Source organism: Peromyscus maniculatus, chromosome 1 (genome assembly GCF_049852395.1).
Source record: "Peromyscus maniculatus bairdii isolate BWxNUB_F1_BW_parent chromosome 1, HU_Pman_BW_mat_3.1, whole genome shotgun sequence".
In the NCBI taxonomy this organism is placed as follows: Eukaryota; Metazoa; Chordata; class Mammalia; order Rodentia; family Cricetidae; genus Peromyscus; species Peromyscus maniculatus.
In genome coordinates, this window is record NC_134852.1 from 36,668,171 (window position 1) to 36,695,665 (window position 27,495).

The following is a 27,495-nucleotide window of genomic DNA, read 5'->3' on the forward strand; positions in this document are numbered from 1 at the left end:
GTCTGCGTGGGAGTCGGGGGTGGCGGGCCGCGTGCAGTTCCCCAGGCGGGCGCAGGGGTGCGGAGTACCAGGCACTCGCTACCCATCGGCTACTAGCCTCACCTTCCAACCGAGCACATCCTTCCGGGAGCCGCCCTTGCCTTAAAAAAAAAAAGAAAAATAATTCCCACCTCGAGTGTTGAGTTCCCATCCCGCCACCCAGCCCTCCTGTCCCGTTAGACGCGCACTGCCGCGGGAACGCGGGGTCGTGACTCGCTTTCCACGCCGCGCGCTACTAGATTCAGGTGACATCATCCTCTGCCGGGCTCCGCCTCCATCCAGGCCGCCGCACGCCGCACGCTTATTGGTTGCTGTGCCATGAGTCCCGCCCTCAGCTCTCCGCCCGCGCGGCCCCTCCCTCTTGATGTGAAGGCGGGGCCTTGTCGCCGGCCGGCACGGACGCTAATTCTCATTGGCCACTCAGCGCCGTCCGTCAGTCTTCTGTTAAAGGGGCCACGACCGCCTGGGATCTGTGGGGGGGAGGGGGAGGGAGGAGAAATTTTTGGGGGGGAGAAGGTGGGATTTTGGGGGGGGCGCTGGTGGGCACCCCTGGATCTGGCGACTGCGGCCTCGCGGGGGGAGGCTGTACGGTGACAAGGGCAGGGGGCTATTTTAGGGAATAAGGCTGTGAGACCGTGAGGGGGAGGGGGGTCCCCAGCGCCGGAGCCGGAGCAAGAGACGCTGAGCCCGCGCTAGCGGCGTAGACAGGGCTCCAGAGCTCCAGATCCGGGCCCCGGTCGCCGCCAGGGGCCCCGCCCGGTGCCCCTACCCCACCCCGCATCCCTACTGCAGCCCAGCTCCTCCCGCAGTCGCCGCGGACCAGGTAGGTAAGAGCCCGGCCCAGCCTGCCTGGCAGCGCCCACCCCGGGGACCCCTGGGCTAGCCTCCCCCACTCGCTTGCCCGAAATCCTGCATTCCCATCTACATCCCGAGGGAACCCAGAGTCCAGATTTCACAAGCCAACCCAGGAGAGCCAGGCGTGTCCCTTCCCGGAGCCCAGAGTCCCCAGCCGAACCCTGGTGTCTATCTCAGGAGGGTTGCCTCCTTTAGGGCCCAGAAGCCTGAATCCCTCAGCTCAGCACAGGGGACCCCTCAGTCTAGATCCCTCCTCCGGGCCCAGTCCTGGGAGCTCCAGACACTGGCTACCGCTGTGGGGCTACCTCTCTTGCGTCCGAATCGTTCCCCCATTCGCGCCCCCCACCTTCTGGCTGGAACAGCCGGCGACGTTCCTCGATCCGGGCTGGCTCGCCCTGGAAACAGGCCCGCGCCGGAGCTGTCCATGGTCAGCTCTCTCGGCAGCCTCGCCTCCCCCATCTCCTGCCACCGCCGCCAAGGAGGGGGTGCAGGCGGCGTGGGGATCCCCCCACAGCCGCGCCTTTGACCTGGGAATCCCGGCGCCCCCCTCCCAGCTGGGCCGCAGGGTTCTCAGGCCCATGTTTAGGCACCCTAGCTTTCCGGGACTCGAGCTGCTTCACTTATAGTCAGGGCTTTTGAATGTCCCTGCCCAGACCACTTTAGAGACCTTAGCATGCAGCCTCCAGCTCCTACCTGGTTCTGAAAGGCTGTTGGTGCCCATACATCTGCTGGCCCTGAGTAATCGCCATCACCCTATTCAGCACCTGGAGAATCGGGTTTCCTAGCTTTCCCCCACCCCCCTCCACTTAGCACCTAGTTTAACAGCCCCCCAACCCCCTTGTCAGACAAATGTGCCCAGCCTCCTGGTTCACCAGCACCTGCTGGCTGTCTTAGGGACTCAGGCGCCATGAGTTCCCTTCAGAAATCTGGAATGCAATTCCTCTGCTTCTGTCCTCTTTCCTCCTTGGAGATCTAGGTGTCTCGCCCCATCTTGTAACCCCCATCCAAACAAGCACATCTCAGAGACCCAGAGTCTCAGACTGCGGCAACTGTCCTGTCCATCAGACCACCTGCCCAGCCCTACACTCCCATCAAACATTCAGGCTCTAAGTTTCTAACACCTCCACGTGGATGCAAAGGTCTGGACCCCTGGCTGTCCATTGCACTCCCATCTTTAGGTCTTTGTGGCTTCACCATTCTGTCAACTTCACATCTTCCATGGCCTTGAACTCATCTGCCTGTCATCTCAGGTGCTAGACTTCCAGCGTCTCCTCTCCCACTAAAGCTGAGTGGTTGATGTATTTCTGGCATTTCAATGCCTCTAGAGACCCATATGGTGATGTCTGAAATCTCATACTCCAAGTACCAAACAGCCATCCTCCAAGTGTGCTCTGTGGTCAGGGTTCATGAGGTGATCTGGAACCTACCAGCCATCTTCCTGCATTTCTCGTTCTAATGAGTCCTTTCCTTGTGTTATGTTTAAGATTCCAAGATGCAGAACATTTCCAGATGATACATCTGTTCCATCCCCACCAAGGCGTGATCTACATTCTATACCACGTGCAAAATTCTAGGCGTGTCTTTTTCCACTTGCTTCCTCCCCATCCCCAACATGCAGGGTTTTGCCATGTAGCCCAAACTGGCTTAGAACTCACTATGTTGTGCACATTTCTTCTTCTTCTTCTTCTTCTTCTTCTTCTTCTTCTTCTTCTTCTTCTTCTTCATCATCATCATCATCATCATCATCTTCTCCTCCTCCTCTTCCCCTCCTCCTCCTCTTTCCCCTCCTCCTCCTCTTCCCCCTCCTCCTCCTCTTCCCCCTCCTCCTCCTCTTCCCCCTCCTCCTCCTCTTCCCCCTCCTCCTCCTCCTCTTCCCCCTCCTCCTCCTCCTCTTCCCCCTCCTCCTCCTCCTCTTCCCCCTTCCCCTCCTCTCCCATCCTCCTCCCCCTCCTTCTCTTCTGGTCTTTTCAAATACCTAGATAACACCCCTATGCCAATTTCTGCTCTCAGTCTTCCTCTCAGACATGTCCTATACTGGGACCGGGTGTATAGCTCCATGATAGAGCGATTGCCTCACATGCACAAGATTCCTAGCACTAGACCAATAACAAAAAGATATGGCCCACCCATCCCTTTGAATAATCTCTGTGTAATCTATCCTGAGTTCTCATTTTGGATGTGTTTTATGTTCTGGCCATGTATGCCATTGTTTCAGACTTCCTTCTCATTCCATGGGTATTCTAACTTGCAGAATATGTTGTTTTCAATTAAATAGTCTAACATTCCTTGGACTTTTGCTATCAACTCTAATTTTCACAATCTTTTAAAAATGATTTATTTTATTTGCATTGGTTTTTTTGTTTGTTTTGTTTTGTTTTTTTTTTTTTTTTTTTTGAGACAGAGTTTCCCTGTGTAGCTTTGCACCTTTCCTGGAAATCACTCTGTAGAACAGGCTGGTCTTGAACTCATGGAGATCCGCCTGGCTCTGCCTCCCGAGTGCTGGGATTAAAGGTGTGCGCCACCACTGCTGGCTTTTTTTTTTTTTTTTTTTTTTTTCTGCATGTATGTCTGTGTGAGAGTGCCAGATCCCCTGGAACTGGAGTTACAGCAGTTGTGAGCTTCTATGTGGGTGCTGGGAATTGAACCCAGGTCCTCTGGAAGAGCAGCCAGTGCTGTTAACTGCTGAGCCACCTCTCCAATCTCTGTAGCTTGCACAATATTAAACCTGGAAGATTCCAGAGCAGCCTTCTTATCTTTTCAAGCCTCAGGTTCTAGGTTCCTGTTTTCTCAATTCCCGACTCCTTTCTTTTCCTTACTGTGGCCTTAGCTTTGGTGTCAGACTTGTCCCTCGGGGGACATAGGCTTTAATCTCCATCTGCTGTTTTGGCGTTCTAAGTCTGTTCTAGGCTGACTCCTTCTATAGAGTCTTCAGCCTCAAAACGTTCTTGTTTCCTGACACCCTGCACCCCAATTAGAGAATCTCTTTGTATCTCTCTGTGTTTACTACACTTTTGTTGTTTTTGTATATGTGCACACACGCCACAGTGTGTGTGTGCAGGTCAAACGACAACTCACAGGAGTAGGTTCTCTACTTACACCATATGGGTCCCGGAGACGCAAACTCAGGTCTCCAGTTTTGGTAACAAGTGCCTCTGCCCACTGAGCCATCCTGCTGATCCTGGTGTGTGTGTGTGTGTGTGTGTGTGTGTGTGTGTGTGTGTTTGGAAGAGGATTTCCTAAGGCTAGTTTTAAACTTGCAATCCTCCTGCCTCACCTGGGATCAGCTGTGGGCTTGGCTTATATTTTGTGTCCATGCATTCACGCTGAGCGAGCTCTGAGTTCTAGACTCTGTCTTTTGACCAGATCTATGTTCTGCATTAGGGATGTTCCTCGGTGTCATTTTGCTCACCTCTGTGTTTTGGGCTCTTGGGTGACACAGACATCTGTTTATATTACCAGGTTGCTTTGCGTTGGCTTTACCTTCCAGACCTCAGTTGTAGCATAGCAAGCAGCTCTTGCCCTCAGTCACATGCTCAGTGTGGAAGTTCTTGTCTGTTCTGCATTACGTAGCATCTTGGTGACACTGAATGTCCACTTTCTTTCTTTCCTTTAATGATTTATTTATATTTTATATTCATTGGTGTTTTACCTGCATGTATGTCTGTGTGAGGGCGTCAGAAGCCCTGGAACTGGAGTTACAGACAGGGGTGAGCTGCCTTGTGTGTCCTCTGGAAGAGCAGACAGGGCTCAACCACTGAGCCATTTCTCCAGCCCGACAACCCACTTTCTTCTCAGTGAATCCGAGGTCTACAGCGACCTAAATCATCCTAGGCTGTGTGTTCTGACTCGAGTGTGGGGTTGAGCTTCCATATTGGGGTCCAGCCTAAAGCTGGCCTTCTCTCTCATAAACGTTTTCCTGAACTCGGTTTCTGGGAGGTGTAGAGTTTCAGACCTATAATTTAAAGACAAAGGAGATCTAGGGACCCAGTTGCATTCTTTCCTGTATTCCAGAGCCCTGCATCCTCTTCTCACAGGAATCCAAGGACCTAGTTCTAGGCTTTGGTCACAGTTCTCATTTGGGTGGAGTTGGGAAATATCCAATTTCAAACCGGTTAGGCCGCCGCATGGATTGGGGTGTGTGTGGGGGAATGAAAGTCCCTCCTGCTTTCGGCCAGGCCAGATGGACCTGTTGGACCTGAAGAGCCCCAGGGAGAGGTTCCCTAGCCTTCTCTACATCTCCGCCCCGCCCCTGGCCAGCGGGGGCCAAGTCCCGCCTTCCGGCCCTATAAACCCCGCCCCTTTCTTCTCCCATACTCTTGGTTAACGCCTCATGAGGGCGGGGCTGGAGAAGCATCCTAAAATGTCTAGATGCCGAGTGGGCGGGCAGAAGGGTCCAATGGCTTAGATTTATGGGTCTTGCAGGCCATCTAGAGCCACTATAAGTAAAGAGGAGTCCGCGAAGACATTGTTGGAGGCTCAGACCCTTAGATGTAGGGGGCGACAGGCTGTGGAGACCCTAGACACCTGTGACTTGAGGGAGATGACTCAGCCCTGCTTGCCGTTATGCATTTTTGTTTTGTTTTTGTTTTTTGAGAAAGGGTCTAATGTAACCCCGGGCCGAGCCAGAATTCCCTAAAATAACTGAGGATGACTTTGAACTCCTGATCCTTTTGATTCCACTTCCCAAGTACTGGGATTACAGGCATACACCACCTTGCCTAGCTTAATAAATGGGTACTTTATTTTCTGGGGGATCCAACCCAGAGCTTCACATTGTGCCAAGCATATGCTTTACCACTGAGCTACACCTCCAGCTCTCTTGCTGGTTTTTTATTCTTATTCTTTCAAGTGGAGTGTTGGTCTTTAGATCACAGAGAGAGATGGGCAAATCACAGCCTAGCGACCCAACTCAGTACCCGAAGCCCCATGACTTTTCCAAGGCGTAGTTCTCGTTTGGGCCCCCGTTTCCTCATCTATGGAGTGGGCTGGGGATTCAAGCGGAGCCACAATAGTGGCTGGTTTTAACCCACTCAGCCAGTGACTGGTCCTCCAGCTTTACTCAGTTCCTGAGTGGCCAGGCTTTGGTTTGCTACCAGAGTCTGGCGGAGCTAGGCCTTAAGAGTCCCGCTTTTACCTAAGAGGCCCCCGTTGTGTATCTAAGAGCAATGGACTCCCAGTTTATCTACGTCATGATTACAAAGGACAGGCCTCAGGTTTCCCGCTCTTGGCGGCCAGCACTTAGTTCCCCTGCCTCTCCACCATGTGGCTGTACCTTAGTTTCCCCGTGTCATGATCAGCTTGGCTGACCTCAGTTGCCCCCTGTGCAATGCGTGGACTGGGGCCCCGGGAAGTGCTACACTAGCTGCGCCTCGGTTCTCTGCCTGAGCCCTGGCAAGGCTAGTTTGCCCCTTCTGTGCACCCGCAGGCCGGCACCGCCGCCATGATGTGCGAGGTGATGCCCACCATCAGCGAGGATGGCCGGCGGGGCTCGGCGCTGGGCCCGGACGAGGCGGGCGGCGAGCTGGAGCGCCTCATGGTCACGATGCTCACGGAGCGCGAGCGCCTGCTGGAGACGCTGCGAGAGGCGCAGGACGGGCTGGCGACGGCGCAGCTGCGGCTGCGTGAGCTCGGCCACGAGAAGGACTCGCTGCAGCGGCAGCTCAGCATCGCTCTGCCTCAGGTTGGGCGGGGCCTGAGGGGGCGGAGCCTAAGGGCTGTCCTGTGTGGGCGGGGCCACGAGGAAGGGAGTATGGGATTGGCTTGCCCTTGATAGGCGGGTCTTAGCGGCGAGATGGGCAGGGCTTATATGGAAAGGGCGGGGCCCGAGAAGTAGGATTTGCTGAGGCCCTTAGTGGCAAAATGGCTTGGTGGGAGGGCAGAGCTCGAGAGAGGCGGAGCCTGAAGGAGAGGTAGCTGGGGAGAGGCGGAGACTGTTAACGGAGGGGCGGGGCCTGAGAGGTTGGAGGCTCGAGGCCAGCTGAGGAGGCGGGGCATGGGTGGCAAGAACGGTGGGGCTTAGTAGGAGGCAGGGCCTGGGAAGTAAGAAGAGTAGGGTTTCCAAGAAAACAGGGCCTGTCGAAGGTTTATCTTGGAAAAGGGGGTGGCCTAGGAGGGGTGGCGCCAGACATCTCTGGCAGGGAGGAGTTAGAATTGGCTTACCATTGGTGGGCGGGCCTTATCATCGAGGTGGGCGTGGCTTAGATGGAAGGGCGGGGTCTAAGAAGCAAGAAGGTTGAGGCTTAGCAGGAGAGGAGAGACCTGAGCAGCAAGAGGTGGGACCTAATAGATCCAGAGCAACGAAAGGGAGGAGAGTTCGCTCCAGAGGGGCCAACTCAAAAGCTGCTAGGGGAGCAGGACTTAGCAAGGGCCAATCTTGAGCGGCTGACGGAGCCTTCACATTCTCACAAGAGAGAAATAAGGAAATAATTGAGTCAGCCATCTGATTCTACCCACTCCTGGACAGGAGTTTGCGGCTCTGACAAAGGAGCTTAACTTATGTCGGGAGCAGCTTCTGGAGAGAGAAGAAGAGATCGCAGAGCTGAAGGCGGAGCGTAACAACACCCGGGTGAGGGCTGTTGGCTATGGGGTCTAAGCTGGATGGGGCGCAGTGTGGTGCCAACCAGCATACCTTTTTCCAACATCTAGTTTTCTGTCTTGCCCCCAGTCTCCTGGATCGTTTCCTTCCTGCGGTCCCATCCTTTTTTCTCTGATCTCCCTTGCATCATGCCTTCGTCAGCTCTGCCTCTGTTGTCCCTCTTTTTCCCTCACCTCTGCGTGGTCCTATGTCTTCTTCCTTGTGTACCCCCAACAGGTCGCCCCTTTTCTTGACCCTGCCTTTCTCCCTTGCTTATTTTCCTTGACTCGGTGTCCTCTCCTTCCAGCTCCTTTTGGAACACCTTGAGTGCCTGGTGTCCCGGCACGAGCGTTCTCTGAGAATGACTGTGGTGAAACGCCAGGCCCAGTCCCCTGGAGGGGTCTCCTCTGAGGTGGAGGTGCTCAAGGCTCTAAAATCCCTCTTTGAGCACCACAAGGCCCTGGATGAGAAGGTAGGAGAATCAGAGAATGAAGAGAACATGTGGTTGACTTCAACTGAACTCAATGGGAAAGAGAAAAGCTGGCTATTATTAGTTGGAGATGTTCACATTTGAGAAAACGTTACTGTCATGGATCGGAACATGATTTGATTAAAAAGAAATATGAACCATTTAATACCAGCATTCAGAAGGCAGAGGCGGGTAGATCTCCGTGAATTTGAAGCTTTCCTGCACTACACAGAGAGTTCCAGGCCATACAAGGCTATATTGTCTAAAAAATAAAAATTAAACTGCAGTAGTTGATACCAGGGGCTAGCCTGCCTGATACCTGGCTGGAACTCCCCACTCATTATCTTGGCTTCAGACCTTCGGCGTGGTGTTAAGGGACAGGTTCACCAGACCCACGCCGGGTCTTATCTCTGTAGCCTAGGTATCCCGTGCACTCGGGTTCCTTCTGCCTCAGCCTCCAGAATAGCTGGGGCGGCAGACCTGCAGCACCAGGCCCTGTATACAGGTCCGTATCATATCTCACACCCGTCCGCAGGTCCGGGAGAGACTGCGGATGGCGCTGGAGAGAGTGGCAGTGCTGGAGGAAGAGCTGGAGCTCAGCAACCAGGAGGTAGGGGGCGTGGCCGAGAAGGGGAGGGCCGGGTCTCGGTGGAGGGCTCAGGAGCTGATTGGTTGTGTTCCAATGGAAGAGAGCCAATGGGATTGGGTCACAGAAAGAAAGCCACATAGTCCCTAAGGAGGAACTCAGTGTGCTCTGGTGTTTTGACTCTTCTAGACTCTGAACCTTCGAGATCAGCTATCTAGAAGGCGGTCAGGGCTGGAGGAGCCAGGCAAGGACGGGGATGGACAGGTGAGAGGTTTAAGTCCCCTCCCTGTGACCTCCACTCAACATTGACTGATTGATTGATTGATTGATTGATTGATTTGCTGAGGATGGAATCTAGGGCCTCATATTGAGGGGCAAGTGTTCTACCACTGAGCACACCCTGACCCCTTACTGGAGGATTCTGGTAGGGTCTCTCCGACTGAGCAATGTTCCCAGCCCATCACTACGGGATTCTAGGCAGGGGCTTTACTTCTGAACCACATCCTTAGCCCACTTCTTACCTTTTGTGAGTCTGGGTCTCGCTCTATAGCTCATGTTGACCTCCAGCTCAAGATCCTTCTACCTCAGCCTCCCAAGTCATTGAAAGTACAAGCCTACACCACTATGACCATGACTTTGTAATGAGAATTTTACTATTTTTAAAAGTGCTTCTTACATTTATCTGTGATAACGTGGGAGGTGTTGCCTGTGTTCATGTGGAGGTCATAGGACAACTTCAGGAGCTGTTCTCTCCTTTCCTAATGTTCGACCCACTGACCTCTGGACCCCTAAGATAACTTCTGTGACCCTCAGTGATAGACCTTTGGGCTTTTGTTTCCCCTCGTTGTACCCTGCCCCTGGGGTGGCTGATCAACCCACTTTGGGGTCTGTTCCTTCTTCTCTCTCTCCAGACCCTTGCCAATGGCCTGGGTCCTGTTGGAGAACCCAACCGGCGCACAGCAGAGCTGGAGGAGGCCCTGGAACGGCAGCGTGCAGAGGTGTGCCAGCTGCGGGAGCGCCTGGCGGTGCTGTGCCGTCAAATGAGCCAGCTGGAGGAGGAGCTGGGCACTGCTCACCGCGAGCTGGGGAAGGCCGAGGAAGCGAACTCCAAGCTGCAGCGAGACCTCAAGGAGGTGAGGGGGAGCCCCTGGAGAGCTGCTCTCTGTCCCCCATAGCCCAGCCTTCCCCCAGCCCTTCAGGAGTAGCTGAGTCCAAGAATGGCAGGACCCGGACTCGGTCTCTAAGATCTGTGGATTTCTCAGTTTCCTCACTTGGGACTGCTCTGAGTGTTTCTGCGTGGCAGCATGGCCCTTAGCACCTTTTACTCTGTTACCATGGTGATAGAACCCAGGATCTCACATACCCTGGGACATGGTCTATCTACTTCTCAGTCATGGTCCTAGCTTCTTATTGGCAGGCACTTCACTTCTGACCCACACCCCAGCCCCTCACTGAAGGATTCTAGGCAGGGGCTCTACCACTGAGCCACACCCCAGCCCCTCACTGGGGGATTCTAGGCAGGGGCTCCACCACTGAGCCACACCCCCAGCCCCTCACTGGGGGATTCTAGGCAGGGGCTCTACCACTGAGCCACACCCCAGCCCCTCACTGGGGGATTCTAGGCAGGGGCTCTACCACTGAGCCACACCCCCAGCCCCTCACTGGGGGATTCTAGGCAGGGGCTCTACCACTGAGCCACACCCCAGCCCCTCACTGGGGGATTCTAGGCAGGGGCTCTACCACTGAGCCACACCCCAGCCCTCACTGGGGGATTCTAGGCAGGGGCTCTGCAACCAAGCTGAATCCCTTTAGCCGCTTTGTTTTTTATTGTGAGACAGGGTGACTTGCCCAGTTTGGCTGTGGAATCATAGGCTTCTGTCCCAGAGTCCTGCGCACTAGCCTCTGCTGGTCTGGATACATGAAGACAGTGGATGAGAAAATGAATTTTTTTTTATTTCTCATTAGCCTGGCAGGTGGTAGGGGCTGTTTGCCCTGCCATAAGTCTTCCCACAAAGCCCCCAGGCAGGCCTATCTCCCACCTGATCTTAGTATATCTCTTCTGGGCTTCTAAGCTTGTCCAGAGAGATACTAGCAAGTACTCTATGATTCTAAGACGGTGTCACACTGAAGTGTGGCTTGAGAGGAGACCCCATCCCATAGGTCTTTGGTCTTTTATTTATCAGGTAGGGTCTCCCTATGTATCCCAGGCAGGCCTTGAACTTGGCTGGCCTCCAACTCGAAGTCCTCTTGCCTCCTAATTGCTGGGATTACACACAGGTGACACTACCGTGCCCTGAGCCTTCCATCATCTTTATGGGAAGGTGTAAGCCAGAACTGTTTTAAAAGCTGTGGTGCGCAATGGGGCCAGGGGCTTATTTTCCATAAACCCTTGGAGTGTTGGGGTGCCTTGTCTGGGGGGAGGGGTCCTCAGCCTCACGCAGCTCCTTACACTCTCTTTAGGCCCTGGCTCAGCGGGAGGATATGGAAGAACGCATCACCACGCTGGAGAAGCGCTACCTGAGCGCCCAGCGTGAGGCCACGTCTCTACATGATGCCAACGACAAGCTGGAGAACGAGCTGGCCAGCAAAGAGTCGCTGTACCGACAGGTGGGAGCCCACCTAGCAAGAGACCATGGGAGGATAGTGTGGCGGGGGGACTGAGCCCCTCGGCTCTTCTGCCTGTTTCTCTCTCAGAGTGAAGAGAAGAGCCGTCAGCTGGCCGAGTGGCTGGATGACGCCAAGCAGAAGCTCCAGCAGACCCTGCAGAAGGCTGAGACCTTGCCTGAGATAGAGGCTCAGCTGGCACAGCGAGTGGCTGCCCTCAACAAGGTAACAGCCTGGCAGGGGGCGGGGCCAGGGTGCAGGGGCGGGGCCAGGGTGCAGGGGCGGGGCCAGGGTGCGGGGGCGGGGCGGGGGCGGGGCCAGGGTGAACTCCCAGGGATCTTGTAGGAGTCAAGTCAGACTCCACCGGTCCTGTCCACTAGGCTGAGGAGCGCCATGGGAACTTTGAAGAGCGGCTTCGGCAGCTGGAGGCACAGCTGGAGGAGAAGAACCAGGAGCTTCAGCGGGTGAGGGGGCTAAGGAAGCCAACGGGGCAAGGTGTGAGGTGGGGGCGGGGCTTAGCTGAGGGTGCAGCCTGGTAGGACTTACCTGAGGGATATGGCTTAGGTGAAATCCAGGGCTTATATCAGGGGAGGGTTTGCATGAGGAGCGTGTGTGTGTGTGTGTGTGTGTGTGTGTGTGTGTGTGTGTGTGTGTGTGTGTGTGTGTGTGTGTGTGTGTGGTAGAGGGGCCAGAGCCTGGGACAAGGCTTAGCTGAGGTGGTGAGCTAGTTGGGACTTACATGAATAGCAGGACTTAGATGAAGGGCAGAGCTTCTGGAGCTTACAAGATGCTGCTAGGTAGAGTGTAGAGGCTTACATGAGGGGTGGGACTGGGTGGGACTTAGCTGAGGGATTGGGTTAGGTGGGACTTATATGAGAGCAGAGCTTAGGGGAGAGAGAGAGAGAGAGAGAGAGAGAGAGAGAGAGAGAGAGAGAGAGAGAGAGAGAGAGAGCCTGAGAATGAGGACAGGAGCTTAGATGAAGGAGCTGGCGTTGGTAAATGGGGCTTAGATGGGGCTCCAGGGGTTGGTACCTCTGGGGAGGACTTAGATGGGGGCCACGGCCGGGTGAGACTTAAATGAAGGGTGAGGCCTAAGGAGGTGCAGGATGGTGGGCGGGGCTGAGATGAAGAGTCAGTCAGGTTTGGTTGGGGTGAGGGTGGGTTGGGGTGGCCTTAGATGGGGCCCGGCTAGGTGGGAGTCGAGAGGAGGAGGGCATCGGTGAAGGGCGTGTCAGAGCAAGGGCAATGATAGGGGAAGGGCCCACCGTCAGCCTCTGCCCTGTGTCCCCTCGCTCAGGCCCGGCAGAGGGAGAAAATGAACGATGACCACAATAAGCGACTGTCAGAGACGGTGGACAAGCTGCTGAGCGAATCCAACGAGCGGTTACAGCTTCACCTCAAGGAACGCATGGGGGCACTGGAGGAGAAGGTGCGCCCCCAACCCCTGGCCCAGGACTTTAGCAACCAGGGATGTCTCTAGATGCCATCCTGGGGCCCATCCATTTCCCTCAGATCTGTCAGCTGAGACCTCCCTACCCACAAACTTTGCTCTGTGACAGACTGAAGGCACCGTTTTGCTCGAACATTCCAAGAGCAGGATTTTACTAGGCCACACCCCCTCGAGCCTGGTCTCGCCCTTCCATTTCACCCCTGTCCCCACAGAACTCGCTGAGCGAGGAGATCGCTAACATGAAGAAGCTTCAAGATGAGCTGCTGCTGAACAAGGTGGGAGCCTAGAAATTGATGAGGAACTATTGCGTGGCCTCAGAGCCACCCAGTCTCACCCGAGAGCTCTGTCCCTCTCCACAGGAGCAGCTCTTGGCTGAGATGGAGCGAATGCAGATGGAGATTGACCAGCTGCGGGGGAGGCCACCTTCCTCCTACTCCAGGTGACACTAATAGTCAAGATCCCCCCTTCATCTCCACTCCTCATCCTCAGCTCTTCATCTCAGGGCCTCGTTCATGCTATCACCAGCACTGGGGAGGCAGAGGCAGTGGATCTCTTGAGTTCCTGGGCAACCAGGGCTACACAGAGAGAACCTCTCTTGAAAAAAAAAATGTGCTGGAGAGATGGCTCAGTGTTAAGAGCGCTGGCTGCTTCTCTGGAAAACACAGGTTCGATTCCCAGCACCCACATGGCAGCTTACAACTGTCTGTAACTTCAGTTCCAGGGAGATCTGACACCCTCATACAGACACACACATGCAAACAAGACATCAATACACATAAAATAAAAATAAATAAATCTTAAAATAAATCAAATAAAAATAAATAAGTAAATTTAAAAAAAGAAAAAATCAAACAAAAAGAATATTTTAAAATTTATCCTTTGACAAGTTCATACATGTATCTTGATCATGTACAGTCACAACTCTCCCCAAACTTCCCCAGAACATCTCATCATCTCATTCCCACTTCTTTCTTTCTTTCTTTCTTTCTTTCTTTCTTTCTTTCTTTCTTTCTTTCTTTCTTTCTTTCTTTCTCTCTTTCTTTCTTTCCTTCTTTCTTCCTTCCTTCCTTCCTTCCTTTCTTTTTTTCTTCCTTCCTTCCTTCCTTCCTTCCTTCCTTCCTTCCTTCCTTCCTTTCTTTCTTTTTTTTTCCAGACGGGGTTTCTCTGTGTAGCTCTGGCTGTCCTGGAACTCACTCTGTAGACCAGGCTAGCCTCGAACTCACAGAGATCCGCCTGCCTCTGCCTCCCAAGTGCTGGGATTAAAGGTGTGTGCCATCACTGCCCAGCCCCAATTTCTTTTTAAAGTAACTTACTAAGTCCGATTATTCCACCCCCAGCCAAGGCTGGCCTGTCTCTGTGACCCCTAACCTCTACCCCTTTTCTGGCCCTTGGGTTCTTGACTATCCTTCCTGTGCTCACAGGTCTCTTCCTGGCAGTGCCCTGGAGCTCCGTTATTCCCAGGCACCAACCTTACCTTCTGGTGCCCCCCTGGATCCTTATGGAGCTGGCAGTGGCCGGGCAGGCAAGAGGGGCCGTTGGTCAGGGGCCAAGGATGAGTCTTCCAAGGTCAGCAGCCGCCCAGACTGAGGGGCTTGTGTGGGCAGTGGTGGGGAGGGCAGCTGGATCTGAGCAGCTCAGGGAGGGTTCTGGGATGAAAAGCCTCACTCTGAGTCACCATTTTCTCTCCTGGCCTCCACGACCGCCGTCCACCTGCCTGCACATCTCATCTCGTCCTGTGATTTACACGGTGAGCATGGAGATGGGGGGAGTGGAGAGTCCCAGGAGGGGTGAGGCCAGGTGAAGAGAAGAAGCTGGTTGGGTGGGGGAACTGGGAAGAAGGGGAGAGCCAAGAGTGTGGGCGCGGCTTTGGGACAGTTAGGGAGCCACTAAGAGACTAATGCTGTGGAGAAGCACACTTAGCAACGCGCTTGCCTTCCGAGTAAGCAGCCGCACCGACTTTTCAGTCCTCCGCACGCTTGTCAGGAGCCGGAGGCCGTGCTGTGCCCTGCTCAGCTCCGGGGAGGTTCAGACAGGGATCTCTGAAGTCTGTGGTCAGCCAACCTAGACAGTGAATTCCAGTTCAGTGAGCAACTATGTCTCAGAAAACAAGATGGAGCTGGACCTGCTGGCACACGCCTTTAATTCCAGCACCCAGAACTCCTAGGCAGGTGGGTCTCTGTGTGTTCCAGGCCAACCAAGTGAACACAGTGAGACCCAGTCTGAAACCAACAACAACAGAAAAAAGTAATAATAAGGTGGAGCCAGTGAGATGGCTCAGTGGGTCATGGCATTTGCAGCTCAGCCTGATGACCTGGGCGAGTTCAATGCCCAGGCCCAACGTGGTGGAGGGATAACTGACTCCCAAAAGTTGTCCTCTGACCTCTCTATGCACACCAAGGCAAATGTACACCCACCCCACCACACACAAAACAATTAGTAATGTTAAAGAGAAAAAAGAAGTTCAAAAGAATAATGTGGGTGCTGGAGAGATGGCTCAGAGCACTGACTGCTCTTACAGAGGTCCTGAGTTCAATTCCCAGCAGCCACATGATGGTTTGCAACCATCTGTAATGCAATCTGGTGCCCTCTTCCAGCCTGCAGGGATGCATGTAGGCAGAACACTATATGCATAATAAATAAATAAAATTAAAAAAAAAAAAAAGAATAATGTGGCCAGGCGGTGGTGGCACACGCCTTTTCCCAGCACTCGGGAGGCAGAGGCAGGCTGATCTCTGTGAGTTCGAGGCCCACCTCTGTGATCTCTGTGAGTTCCAGGAAAGGCACAAAGCTACACAGAGAAACCCTGTCTTGAAAAACCAAAAAAAAAAAAAAGGATAATGTGAACAGTGAATCAGTGAATTAGGACATGGGGCTATGTCTTCTACATAGGTACACATTAAATAAAGGAGAAGAAAGGCTGGAAAGATGGCTCAGTAGTTAGGAATACCTGCTTCTCTACCAGAGGTCTTGAGTTCAGTTCCCAGCATCCACATGGTGGCGTCTGTAACTCCAGTTCCAGAGAGCCTATGCCCTCTTCTGGCTTCTGTGGGAACCAGGCATGCATACATACACACACACACACACACACACACACACACACACACACACACACATACACACACACACACACACACACACACATACACACAACACACACACACACACACACATACACACACACACACACACACACACATACACACACACACACACATACACACACACACACACACATACACACAACACACAACACACACACACACACACACACACACACACGCAAGCAGCAAAACACTTACATACATAACATAGCATTTGTGCTACAAATAATTATTTTTAAAAAGAAAACGTGTGCGCCTTTAACCCCAGCTCTCAAGGCAGATAGATCTCTGTAAGTTCAAGGCCAGCCTGGTCTACAGAGCAAATTCTAGGACAGCCAGGGCTATGAAGAGAAACCCTGTCTAGAACACGCACACACACACACACACACACACAACAAACAAGGAAACATTATGGGGACATGCATGCCACAAAACACCTGTGGAGGTCAGAGGACGTCCCCGTGGATTCATTTCTTTCCTTCACCTTTACATGTGACCTGAGGATTGAACTCCGGTCGCCAGGCTTGTACACAAGAATTTTACCCATCTAGTCATCTCTTAGGTCCAAGAAAGACCTGCCAGGAGAGGAGCTAGGGATATAGGTCAGCTGCAGGGGGGCATAGCTACACCCTGGCTCCACCACCATGGTGCAAAAAAAGGAAGGTTCCAGACAGGAAGTGCATCATGGGAGGTGGGTAGGTCGGGAGCGTGTACAAAGCCAAGTGCCAACCTCAGTCCTCACCCACAGGGACAGGACTGGGAACGGTCTGCTCCTGCCGGGTCCATCCCACCCCCGTTCCCTGGAGAGCTAGATGGCTCCGATGAGGAGGAGGCCGAGGGGATGTTCGGGGCCGAGCTGCTGTCCCCCAGTGGGCAAGCTGATGTGCAGACGCTGGCCATCATGCTTCAGGAGCAGCTGGAAGCCATCAACAAGGAAATCAAGTGAGCCGCAGGCCAAGGTGTCCCCAGGGCCCCCAAGCTCCCCAGTCAGCCCCACCCCTTTCTCTGAGCCTGCCTACGTTCCTGTGGCCCTCAAGCAGTTCTCCCAGACAACACTCCACCCCCAGGAACACATCCGAGTCCCTGAACCAGCACTCACGTGAGAGTGGGAACAAGTACCCACCATCAACTCGGTGCAGGGGAAATCTTCAAGACAACCACGGCTCCATACAACCATGTCCTAGAGCCTCCTGGTATGGCTACACTCAAGTCGACAGCAGCAGATAACCCTCTGGCAGGTCCTACCCTCACACCGTAATCCAGAGCCTCGGCTTGGGCTGGGAGTGTAGTTTCCTTGGTAGAGCGTTTACTTAGCATCTTGGAGTCCCTGGGCTCCATCCCTAGGATGGAAAAGAAAAGAAGGAAGGAAGGGAAAGAAAGAGAAAGGAAGGAAGGAGGGAGGGAGGGAAGGAAGGAAATACAGTGAAAGAAAGAACAGAGAGATTGACAGGAGGCCTGAGAAGATGGCTCATTGGTTAACGTATTTGCCATGTGCACTTGAGGCCTGGAGTTCTGATGCTCTGGAACCCACATAAATGTCAGGCCGGCTAGGTGACTCACTGGGAATTTCAGCCTCCGAAGCAGAGATGGGTTCCTCTGAGGAAGCGGCTGCGAAGACTAGCCGTAGCAACAAGCTGTGCTTGGCTGAGGGATGCTGGCTCGGGAGAAGGGAGAAGATACCCAATGATGATTCTGGACATCAACCTCAGGCCTCTGTGTGCACTCACATCCACACCTGTGCCCACACGTATGCAAAAACATGACACACACAGACGCACGCGCACACACAAAGGGAACCCAGCCAGAGTTTCTAGAACCAGGAAGCCCTCACTGATTCTCCAGAGAGTGCCTGATTTGGCAATTCTGTTGTCCTGCATCCTTCATGGGCTCCCAGGAATAAGACTAACACAATCACATTCTAACTTAGACATTAGTCACCTGTGCTCCTAAACTGAATGAATTCATGACCTTCTACAGCCTGCTTTGATCGTCCTTGACGATCTTAGCGATCTTAGCGTTTTGCTCTAGCAGTTCTCGGGACACTGTCTCTTCCTGTAGTGATATTATCTTTAAATTTCTAATTGGTTGTATTGGGATTGATTCTGGAGCCTTGTGTATGCCAAGTGAAGCCTCTAGTGCTAAGTCACACCCCAGCCCCTCACTGGGGGATTCTAGGCAGGGGCTCACCACTGAGTCACACCCCAGCCCCTCACTGGGGGATTCTAGGCAGGGGCTCTACCACTGATCCACACCCCAGCCCCTCACTGGGGGATTCTAGGCAGGGGCTCTACCACTGAGCCACACCCCAGCCCTTCACTGGGGGATTCTAGGCAGGGGCTCTACCACTGAGCCACACCCCAGCCCCTCACTGGGGGATTCTAGGCAGGGGCTCTACCACTGAGCCACACCCCAGCCCCTCACTGGGGGATTCTAGGCAGGGGCTCTACCACTGAGCCACACCCCAGCCCTTCACTGGGGGATTCTAGGCAGGGGCTCTGCCGCTGAGCTACACTCCTAGGCCTTTTTATGACTTTATTGTAACTATTTAGTTAACTTCTTCTAATTGATAGAAATCACAACTATTTGGTCAAAATCCTTCAGCGACTTCTTGACTCTCAAGATTTCTTGCCTCCCCTGATCCCCTGCAGCCATGGACAAGCAGTCCATCAAAGCAATCTTAAATCAACTCACTGTCCTGAGTCACACTCTGCTCCCCTCCAGCCTTTCTGTCCCCTGGGATCTGTGACTCCCCATCCCCTCCACCTTGCACCGCGTCTTCTTTCTCCCTTCCCAGGCTAATCCAAGAAGAGAAGGAAACCACGGAGCAGCGTGCAGAAGAGCTGGAGAGCCGGGTGTCCAGTTCTGGCCTTGACTCACTGGGCCGGTACCGCAGCAGCTGCTCACTGCCGCCCTCCCTCACCACCTCCACCCTCGCCAGCCCTTCACCTCCCAGCTCTGGCCATTCCACCCCTCGCCTGGCACCCCCCAGTCCTGCCCGTGAGGGAACTGAGAAGACCGTGAGTATTCTGCCACGCCAGCCCAATGTAGGTAGGAGAAGTCAGAAACAGAACTTCCCACAAAGAGCTACCAGAGCCTTTACACTGTCAGTTCTGGAAGCATCCTTAGCCTAAAGTCCCAAAGGACAAAAGGAAGGCTGGTTTCTGGAAGTGTGGGGGAGGGAGGGGGCATGCCTTAGCACTCCTTGTGGAGGTCAGAGGACAATTTGCAGCACTTGGGTCTCTCCTAACACATGCACACTGGTGACTGAACTCAGGTACCAGTCTCCGGAGCAAGTTCTTTACCCACGGAGCTGTCTCAGTGATCCTACTTAGACTTGCTTTTGCTTCATGCATGTGGTTCTGTGATTTTTATTTATTTTATTTTATTTTATCTTATTTTATTTATTTTTTTGAGACAGGGTTTTTCTGTGTATCCCTGGCTGTCCTGGAACTCACTCTGTAGACCAGGCTGGCCACAAACTCACAGAGATCCGCCTGCCTCTGTCTCTCGAGTGCTGGGACTAAAGGTGTGCGCCACCACCGCCCGGCTATAATTAAAATATTTTTAAGTGCACATACACTTGAGATTTATAATCTTCAAATGGCCTTTGAAAACTTGAGTATGGTGACTCAACACCTGTCATCCCAGGGCTTGTGTGGCTGAGGCAGGAGGATGGCTGTGAGTTTGAGGCCAACTTGGACTATATAGTGAAGCCCTATTTCGAAAGGAGGAGGGGGAGGAGAAAGAAGAGGAAAAGGAAGAGGAATAGGAAGAGGAGGATGGGAAGAGGGGGGACTGGCCTTGGAGGAAGGCAGAGTCACATGCAGCTTGTTTTATTTCGCTACATCTTGTTTCCTGTTCTCAGGACCTGAGCCCCCTTAGCTTTCTTAGAGGCCACCCCTACTCCATATCTGTCATCTCTTGCAAAGCCACTTCTGTACAGGATTCTCCAGTTCCAGGGCACCACGGTCACTGTCTTTACACCCTACCTTCAAGTCAGTGCCCGAGCAAGGGACAGCGTGGACCCCCTCTCAACCCCATGGTTGATATCCCATCATGACCCCAAGCTAATCCTGCATCTGCCTCTGTCTCCAGAACCATGTCCCCAAAGAGGAAGCTGGTGCTCCACGAGGGGAGGGCCCAGCCATTCCAGGAGACACCCCACCACCCACGCCCCGCTCGGCCCGTCTTGAGAGGATGACCCAGGCTTTGGCACTGCAGGCGGGGTCCCTAGAAGATGGGGCTCCTCCCCGAGGAAGGTCAGCAGGGATGTGGGCTGAGGATGGGGGTGGCGCAAAGACTTGGGGGGACGGTGTCCATCCCAGGCTCTGTCTTGTCCCTCCAGTGAAGGCACCCCAGATTCCCTCCACAAAGCCCCCAAGAAGAAGAGCATCAAGTCATCCATAGGTCGGCTCTTTGGCAAGAAAGAGAAGGGCCGGATGGGACCCCCAGGTCGGGAAAGTACTTCTCTGGGTAAGTATCATAATACCAACCTTCCTCTCCTCCCTCCCTGCCTTTCTCCCCACCCCTGTCCCCCATTTCAAGAAATTCATTTCTGTCTTCATTTGGTAGTACTTTTTTTTTTCTGGGAAATTGAACTGGGAATTGAACCTAGGCCCTCATGGATGCTAGGCAAGTACTCTACCATCAAGCTATATTCCCAGCCTCTGCTTTTTTAAAATTAAAAGATTACATTATCTTTCTCTGTGTGTTCTTGATATGTAAGGAGGTCGGAGGTCAACTTTGTGAAGTCAGTTCTCTCCTTCCACTTCCCTTATGTAGCCCTGGCTATCCTGGAATTCTCTATGTAGACCAGGCTAGCCTTGAGCCTACAGAGCTGGGATCTAAAGTGTGCGGCAGCATGCCAAACGCTGGTTTTTGGCTTTGTTATGTGACCCTGGCTGACCTGTTATTTGCTTTGTAGCCCGGAGTGGCCTTGAGCTGGTGACGCTTGCGGGTGACAGGTGTGACCCACCACCTCCCCTGACCTCCCCAGAGCCAAGGCTTCACTAATTCTGATGCTTGCCTCCAGCTGGGACACCCTCTGATGAAACACTGGCCACTGACCCTCTGGGGCTCTCCAAGCTGACTGGCCCAGGAGACAAGGACAGGAGGAACAAGAGGAAGTGAGTGTCCACAGGGTGTGGGGTGGGTGTGGACGCTGCTGAGGCTAAATGCTAGGAGCAGAGGCCGTGACCTGTGACCCTGGATCTGGGTGGGGAAGGTGGGATTACAGAGAGTCACACCTGGCACTTTTCAAGATGCTTTCATTGTGGGTGAGAGGTCCGTGGGAAGGTTTCACAGCTCCTGTCTACCTTCTCTGCTAGGCACGAACTTCTGGAAGAGGCCTGTCGCCAGGGCCTGCCCTTCGCCGCCTGGGATGGCCCCACGGTGGTCTCCTGGCTGGAGGTAATCTGACACTGAAATGACCCTGAGTGTAGAGGCACTAATCCAACCCCCCCACCTCAATTTCCTTTGTAACTAAATCAGAGTCTCACTCTGTAGCGCGGGGGAGCCTCAAACTGGCGGCAACCCTCCTGCCTCAGCCTCTCGTGCGCTGTGATTACAAGCCCGAGCTGGGGTACCAGGCCCTTAGCCTCAGCCTCCCACTGCTGCGCTGTCCAGGGCTGAACGGCTTTGCCCTGCACAAGCCCAGAAGTGGGGTGGGTGGCGAGGTCGGGCCGAGGCTCCGAGGGAGACCACCTCCTTTTCCTCCCACCTCTGTCCTCTCCCTGTCTCTCCGGGTCTGTCCGGGTCTCGCCGCCTCGCGTCTGTCTTTCCATCTGTCCTGTCTCTGCTCTCCCTCTCTCTCCCACGGGCCTCTGTCTTGCCGCTTCTGTTTCTTCGCCTGCGAACTTTTCCCCATCTGTCTCTCTCTCCGCTGACTCCTCCACATTCTCGCCTTCCCGTGGCCTCAGCTCTGGGTGGGCATGCCCGCGTGGTACGTGGCCGCCTGCCGGGCCAATGTCAAGAGCGGCGCCATCATGGCCAACCTGTCAGACACGGAGATCCAGCGGGAGATCGGCATCAGCAATCCCCTGCACAGGCTCAAGCTGCGCCTTGCCATTCAGGAGATGGTGTCCCTCACGTCGCCCTCGGCACCCGCCTCCTCCCGCACTGTGAGTGCCTGTCAATCCCTGCCCTGCTGCCCCGCCCCGTGCTGCCCCGCCCCGCCCCCCCTCGGCCTCCAATCCTGGCCCATGGGCTCCGTTCCCCATGGGCATTACCTCCATGTGTCATGGGTGGGTTACTGAGTTCCTTTGTCAGGGGACTTCTCTTTCAGGATCTTACGGGTTACTTCTCCCCCCAAGACTCCCTTCCTGGAGATTTCACCACCTCCGGGGAACCATCCCCAAATGCATAGTTTTCTTTTTTCTTTTCTTTTGAGACAAGATCTCACTATGTGGATCTGACTGGCCTGGAACTCACCATGGGGACTAGGCTGACCTAGAACTCAGATCCAAAGGGACAGATAGTTATTGGGACCTGTGTCTGAGGCAGGAGGATAGCAAGCTGAAAGCCAGCCCAGGCTACGGAGTAAGTCCAAGGTCAGCTACTCAGTGAAACCTGGCCTCATACTGAAAGGAAAAAAGAGGGTGTCCAGGATGGCTCACTGGGTAAAGGGGCTTGCCGCCAAGGCTAACCCCGAGTCAACTCCTGGAACCTACGTGGGAGAAGAAGAAATCGGCTCATACCGCGTCTTCTGACCTTTGTCGAATGCCATGGCACACACACATAAAGTAAATAGATGTTATTTTAAACATTTTGAAAGTGAGAAAAGTGCCCAGCACGAGAGCACTTGCCCGGCAAGCTCAGGGTCGGAGGTCCAGTCTCGACTTGAGCACCGAGAAGGAAGGAAAGAGGATTACGCAGAGTTAGGTCTAATTTTATTGTACATCCTCTGCTGGCGTGCTTCTGTCTGTCTGTCTGTCTCTTAGGTTCTTTTTGTTGTCTTTGTTGTTTTTGAAACAGAGTTTCTATGTGTAGCCCTTGCTGTCCTGGAACTAACTGATCCGCCAGTCCCTGCCTCCCAAGTTCTGGGATTAAAGGCGTGTGCCACCACTGCCCGGCACAACACATGTTCTTAACCACTGAGCCATCTCTCCAGCCCCGAAATTATTGTGGTGTGTGTGTGTGTGTGTGTGTGTGTGTGTGTGTGTGTGTGTAGGTCAGAGGCCTCCCTCCACCATGTGGGCTAGAACTCGGGTCCTCAGGCTTGCCAGCAAACACCTCTACTGAGGCATCTTGCTGGACCCAAGGTCCCAACTCCTAAGACTTCAGCATGGAAGATGCCCAACACAGGGTCATTTCCTCTGTAACCTCAGCTTTGAAACCCCAAACAGAGTTAGCACAGACAGATGAGTCGGAATGGGGCACTTAGGGACCACCTATCTATATTCTGTGTCATCTCCCATTCCACAACACCTGGCACCCCTCAGCCCACAGGAAACGTGTGGATGACACATGAGGAGATGGAGTCCCTGACAGCAGCTACGAAACCCGTGAGTGCCTCCTGCTGGTGGCCCTGGGGGTGGCACCATTCCTTCTGAGTGTGGGGGCCGGGAGGAGTCTGTCTGTCCCTTCTGTCCTCCTCTGCCTGTCCCCTTAACCCACCCTTCTCTCCCCCTCTTCCCACTAACGGGTCAGGAGACCAAGGAGATCAGCTGGGAGCAGGTAGGGCGCAGGGCGGGCTGCTGCATGAACAACTTGTGCACGCTGCATGGTCTTTCTCTTTCCCCGCACCCCACCCTTTGCCAGAACATTCTAAGTCCCTGCCCGCCCAGGAGGGGAAGGCTGCAGCTTGGAGCTCAGCTGTGGACTAGTTCCTAGTGGCTTGGTGGGGGACAAGATGGAACCCTCGGTGTCCACCTCCAGCCTGGTGCACGGGTCGTTCCATGGTTATGGGTTGCTCGGGAGCTGGGGACTATGTGACTGCTGGACCCGAAGGGAGCTGCCGGGCAGTGATGGGTTTGTGTTAGGCTTGGGGAAGAGTCAGAGGCTCAGGTGTCAGCTATGCTGGTTACAGTGGCTGTGAGGCAGCCCAGGCAAGCGAGACTTGGGAAGGACACAGTCCACTGTGGCCTGGAGAAGAGGGAGACGGATGCCTGGCTTGAGCTTGCCAGGGGTGGGGGCTCCAGGCTGGGCTGTGGTCTCTTTCCTGGCCCTAAAGTTGAGAAAGACTTCGGGCTTATCTCATAGTCTTGTCCTGAACTGGACTGTTGGACGAGTACTTTCCAGTGTTACAGGAGTGATGGTCTCTGAGTGTCAGGAAAGCCACGTGGAGCCCTGACTTTCCAGGTGTAGTCATGTTTGGGCTGAGTGGGTGCCGACCTGCAGAGCTGGGGGTCATTTGATAGAGTCCTTGCCTATAATACAGTCCTAGCTTCCGGCACCAACTTGGAATGGGAGTGCACACCTGTAACCCCAATACTCAAAAGAGAGTGGAGGCAGGAAGAGCTAGAGTTCAAGACTATCCTAAAAATTCACTGTGAATTTGAGGCTAGCCTGGGCTACATGAGACCCTGAGCTGGTCCATTGTCTCCAGCAGTGAGGCCAGATTGCTCTGTGGCGAGGAGAAAACTAGCTTGGGGTGGGGACTGAACTTTATCCTTTCCCTATACATATGGGAAGGGACAAGAGGGCCTGACCCCCTCCCTCACCTGCCCATGGCCCCAGATCCTGGCGTATGGCGACATGAACCACGAGTGGGTGGGGAACGACTGGCTGCCCAGCCTCGGGTTGCCCCAGTACCGAAGCTACTTCATGGAGTCGCTAGTCGACGCTCGGATGTTGGACCATCTGAACAAGAAGGAACTGCGAGGCCAGCTCAAGATGGTGGACAGCTTCCACAGGTGGGGGCTGCCTGGCCAGGGGGACAGCCCAAGGGGGGCGGAGCCACACCCCAGAGAGGCCCTGCCGATGAGAAGTTCTGTGAAATTCTCACTTGGTGCTCCTTGAACCAAGAAGGTGGTCCATAGGAAAACTGAGGTCTGATGTGGTCCTGGTGACCTGCTACTGGGGAGGCCAAAGCAGGAGGATTGCACATTTGAGGTTAGCCTGGACTACAGAGTGAGGTCAAGGCCAGCCCAGGAAGCTTAGTGAGACCCTGTCTCAAAATTAAAATGTAAAAATGGAGAGAGAGAGAGAGAGAGAGAGAGAGAGAGAGAGCGAGAGCGAGACAGAACTCAAGCAAGTACTAGTGCACTAGGGATGCACTTGCCTAGCATGAGTATCACACACACACACACACACACACACACACACACACACACACACACACACACGAGACAGACAGAGACAGACGGGTCGGGTAAGAACAACATTAAGAGCCATGGGAAGGATCCTGGGTGACCCAGTTTCCCCCCACTGCTCAGGGTTAGTCTGCACTATGGTATCATGTGCCTGAAACGGCTCAACTATGACCGGAAGGACCTGGAGCGGAGGAGGGAAGAGAGCCAGACCCAGATTAGAGGTGAGGTCCTGTGGGGGCAGGGGAGACGCAGGCTAGAGGGAGGGAAGCTAAAGATTCCCAGAGCTTCTGGAAACGGTGCAGTCACCATGGGGCGTGGCTAGAGAATAAAGTGAGTGTGAAGTTGCATGCCAGACTGGCTGGTCCTAGCCACTGGGGTGCGCTGTCACACACGGGGTAAAGCCAGTGTAAGGGCCTGGCCAAGAGGGAATGTGAACCTGCTCACCAGGACGCGCTGTTGCCACTAATGACGCGTAGAACCAGTATGGGGCGTGGCCAGGGAGGGAAATGGTAATCACAGGCCTAACTGGCCATTTCCATAGACGAGGGGTGGGGCCATCATAGAGGCGGGTGTGGGAAATGAGGGTGGAGTTAGGCTGATCTGACGGTTAAGAGTCCCTTTCATCCCCAGACGTGATGGTGTGGTCCAACGAACGGGTCATGGGTTGGGTGTCTGGGCTCGGCCTGAAGGAATTCGCTACGAATCTCACCGAGAGTGGCGTGCACGGGGCACTGCTGGCTCTGGACGAAACCTTCGACTACTCCGACCTGGCCTTGCTTCTGCAGATCCCTACACAGAATGCACAGGCGAGCCTCGGCTGGTCCGGGAACAGGCGGGGCTCCCGCTGCGCGCTCCGACCTTGGCCCCTAACCCCTTTCCCTCCTCCTTCCCCAGGCCCGGCAACTGCTGGAGAAAGAGTTCAGCAACCTCATCTCCCTGGGCACAGACCGGCGGCTGGATGAGGTGGGCGTGGCCACAGCTCGGCCGTCCCCAGTTGCTGTGACAAACCAGGGCTGAAGGGGTGGGGCTTGTGTTGCCAACCAGCTGTGGTTGAAGGCTGAGCTAACCGAGGTGCACGGTTAATGAGGAGGGGTGGGGTGGGCGCTTATGCCCTCCTCCCTCCTCCTGGGTTCCTGTCATACAACAGGACAGTGCCAAGTCCTTCAGCCGTTCCCCGTCCTGGAGGAAGATGTTCCGAGAGAAGGACCTCCGAGGAGTGACCCCCGACTCGGCTGAGATGTTACCCCCCAACTTCCGCTCAGCTGCAGCAGGAGCGCTAGGCTCCCCGGGGCTCCCACTCCGCAAACTGCAGCCTGAAGGTAAGGGACCCTCAAATGCGACAGTCCAGACCCTTTCACATCTTGGGACAACTTTCCATCTGGTCTACCCTACTAGCCTCTTTGGACAAAGCTCCAGCCACTCAGGCACTCCTTGTAACGGATTATTCTCTTATCTCCTTCCCAGGATGGGGATGAACTTGCCTTGGGCGGCTGGGACTCTTTATTTGGGTCCCAGGCTGCTGGGAAGTAGAGAAGCCCATGGTGGAGCCGGGCATATAAGTCTGTCGGAGGGTACCGGGGCTTGAGGCCAGAGCCCACAGAAACCCTGGGGGATCTGGGCTGGCCACTCAGGCCTGTCACCCAGTTACTCAGGATTAGGCAGAGAATCGCAAAATCAATACCTGCCTGGGCCGCAGAAGAGTGAATTCAAGACAGCCAGGGCTGCTTAGTGAGACTCTGCCTCAAAAAGTAAACAGGGAGCTGAAGATGTAGCCCATTGTCGGAGGAACTGCCTAGAATCCCCCAGTGAGGGGTTGGGGTGTGGGTCAGTGGTAGAGCCCCTGCCTAGAATCCCCCAGTGAGGGGCTGGGGGTGTGGCTCAGTGGTAGAGCCCCTGCCTAGAATTCCCCAGTGAGGGGCTGGGGGTGTGATTCAGTGGTAGAACCCCTGCCTAGAATCCCCCAGTGAGGGGCTGGGGTATGACTCAGTGGTAGAGCCCCTGCCTAGAATCCCCAGTGAGGGGCTGGGGTGTGGCTCAGTAGTAGAGTTCCTGCCTAGAATCCCCCAGTGAGGGGCTGGGGTGTGGCTCAGTGGTAGAGCACCTGCCTAGAATCCCTCAGTGAGGGGCTGGGGTGTGGCTCAGTGGTGAGCACCTGCCTAGAATCCCCAGTGAGGGGCTGGGGTGTGGATCAGTGGTAGAGCCCCTGCCTAGAATCCTCCAGTGAGGGGCTGGGGTGTGGCTCAGTGGTAGGGTATTTGACAAACAATTGAGGGGCCCCTACCTTCAATCTCCAGCACCAAGGAGCAGGGAATTCCCTGGGGAAAACTAGGGGTGCCCCGGGTTGAATAGCGGCTCTCTTTCTAGGCCAGACTTCTGGGAGTTCACGAGCAGATGGTGTTTCGGTGCGGACTTACTCCTGCTAGTGTGCACCTACAGGTGAGGACTCTGCCAGGTGATTTTTAGGGTTCGGGTGGTGCGATGGGAACGCAGGATGGCACACCAGGTGGTTCCCACTCTGAACCGTCTGGCCTCAAAGCAAGTGACCTCACTCCCACTTGGATGAAGA

At 54.4% G+C, this 27,495-nt stretch overlaps 2 protein-coding genes across 3 annotated transcripts in view; one reads left to right on the plus strand and one right to left on the minus strand.

Moving 5' to 3' along the window:
* On the minus strand, positions 1-1,489 carry LOC102912278 (uncharacterized). Its single transcript, XM_076575317.1, has 3 exons — positions 1,241-1,489; positions 228-509; positions 1-140 (listed from the first exon to the last, which is right to left on the minus strand). Exons 1-2 carry the CDS (start codon positions 1,472-1,474, stop codon positions 291-293), a joined length of 453 nt encoding a protein of 150 aa, XP_076431432.1. The 5' UTR covers positions 1,475-1,489; the 3' UTR covers positions 1-140; positions 228-290.
* The window catches only part of Ppfia3 (PPFI scaffold protein A3), a 27,880-nt gene continuing 931 nt past the window's right edge, over positions 547-27,495 (plus strand). Inside the window, exons 1-29 of one of the 2 annotated variants that reach the window (XM_006986270.3) lie at positions 547-862; positions 6,320-6,574; positions 7,358-7,459; positions 7,776-7,940; positions 8,473-8,547; positions 8,713-8,787; positions 9,435-9,656; positions 10,984-11,130; positions 11,218-11,352; positions 11,508-11,591; positions 12,425-12,556; positions 12,790-12,852; positions 12,937-13,016; positions 13,999-14,143; positions 16,433-16,620; positions 18,473-18,695; positions 19,774-19,937; positions 20,024-20,151; positions 20,711-20,804; positions 21,006-21,087; positions 21,597-21,797; positions 23,118-23,180; positions 23,326-23,352; positions 24,355-24,530; positions 25,053-25,150; positions 25,560-25,735; positions 25,824-25,892; positions 26,077-26,248; positions 27,294-27,365. In XM_006986270.3, coding sequence (XP_006986332.1) covers positions 6,335-6,574; positions 7,358-7,459; positions 7,776-7,940; positions 8,473-8,547; positions 8,713-8,787; positions 9,435-9,656; positions 10,984-11,130; positions 11,218-11,352; positions 11,508-11,591; positions 12,425-12,556; positions 12,790-12,852; positions 12,937-13,016; positions 13,999-14,143; positions 16,433-16,620; positions 18,473-18,695; positions 19,774-19,937; positions 20,024-20,151; positions 20,711-20,804; positions 21,006-21,087; positions 21,597-21,797; positions 23,118-23,180; positions 23,326-23,352; positions 24,355-24,530; positions 25,053-25,150; positions 25,560-25,735; positions 25,824-25,892; positions 26,077-26,248; positions 27,294-27,352 — 3,585 coding nt within the window. In that variant the 5' untranslated portion in view covers positions 547-862; positions 6,320-6,334 and the 3' untranslated portion in view covers positions 27,353-27,365. The remainder of the gene's footprint in view (positions 863-6,319; positions 6,575-7,357; positions 7,460-7,775; positions 7,941-8,472; positions 8,548-8,712; positions 8,788-9,434; positions 9,657-10,983; positions 11,131-11,217; positions 11,353-11,507; positions 11,592-12,424; positions 12,557-12,789; positions 12,853-12,936; positions 13,017-13,998; positions 14,144-16,432; positions 16,621-18,472; positions 18,696-19,773; positions 19,938-20,023; positions 20,152-20,710; positions 20,805-21,005; positions 21,088-21,596; positions 21,798-23,117; positions 23,181-23,325; positions 23,353-24,354; positions 24,531-25,052; positions 25,151-25,559; positions 25,736-25,823; positions 25,893-26,076; positions 26,249-27,293; positions 27,366-27,495) is intronic. The other variant, XM_042274865.2, reaches the window with a different exon arrangement.

What these genes read in the sequence shown, in the direction of transcription:
- LOC102912278 (XM_076575317.1), bottom strand. Translation starts at nt 1,474, where the DNA reads ATGGGCCTGAGAACCCTGCGGCCCAGCTGGGAGGGGGGCGCCGGGATT. An exon ending in CCGGCTGTTCCAGCCAGAAG is followed by an intron (nt 510 to 1,240) that starts GTGGGGGGCGCG and finishes TCCCCCCCACAG; the next exon opens with ATCCCAGGCGGTCGTGGCCC.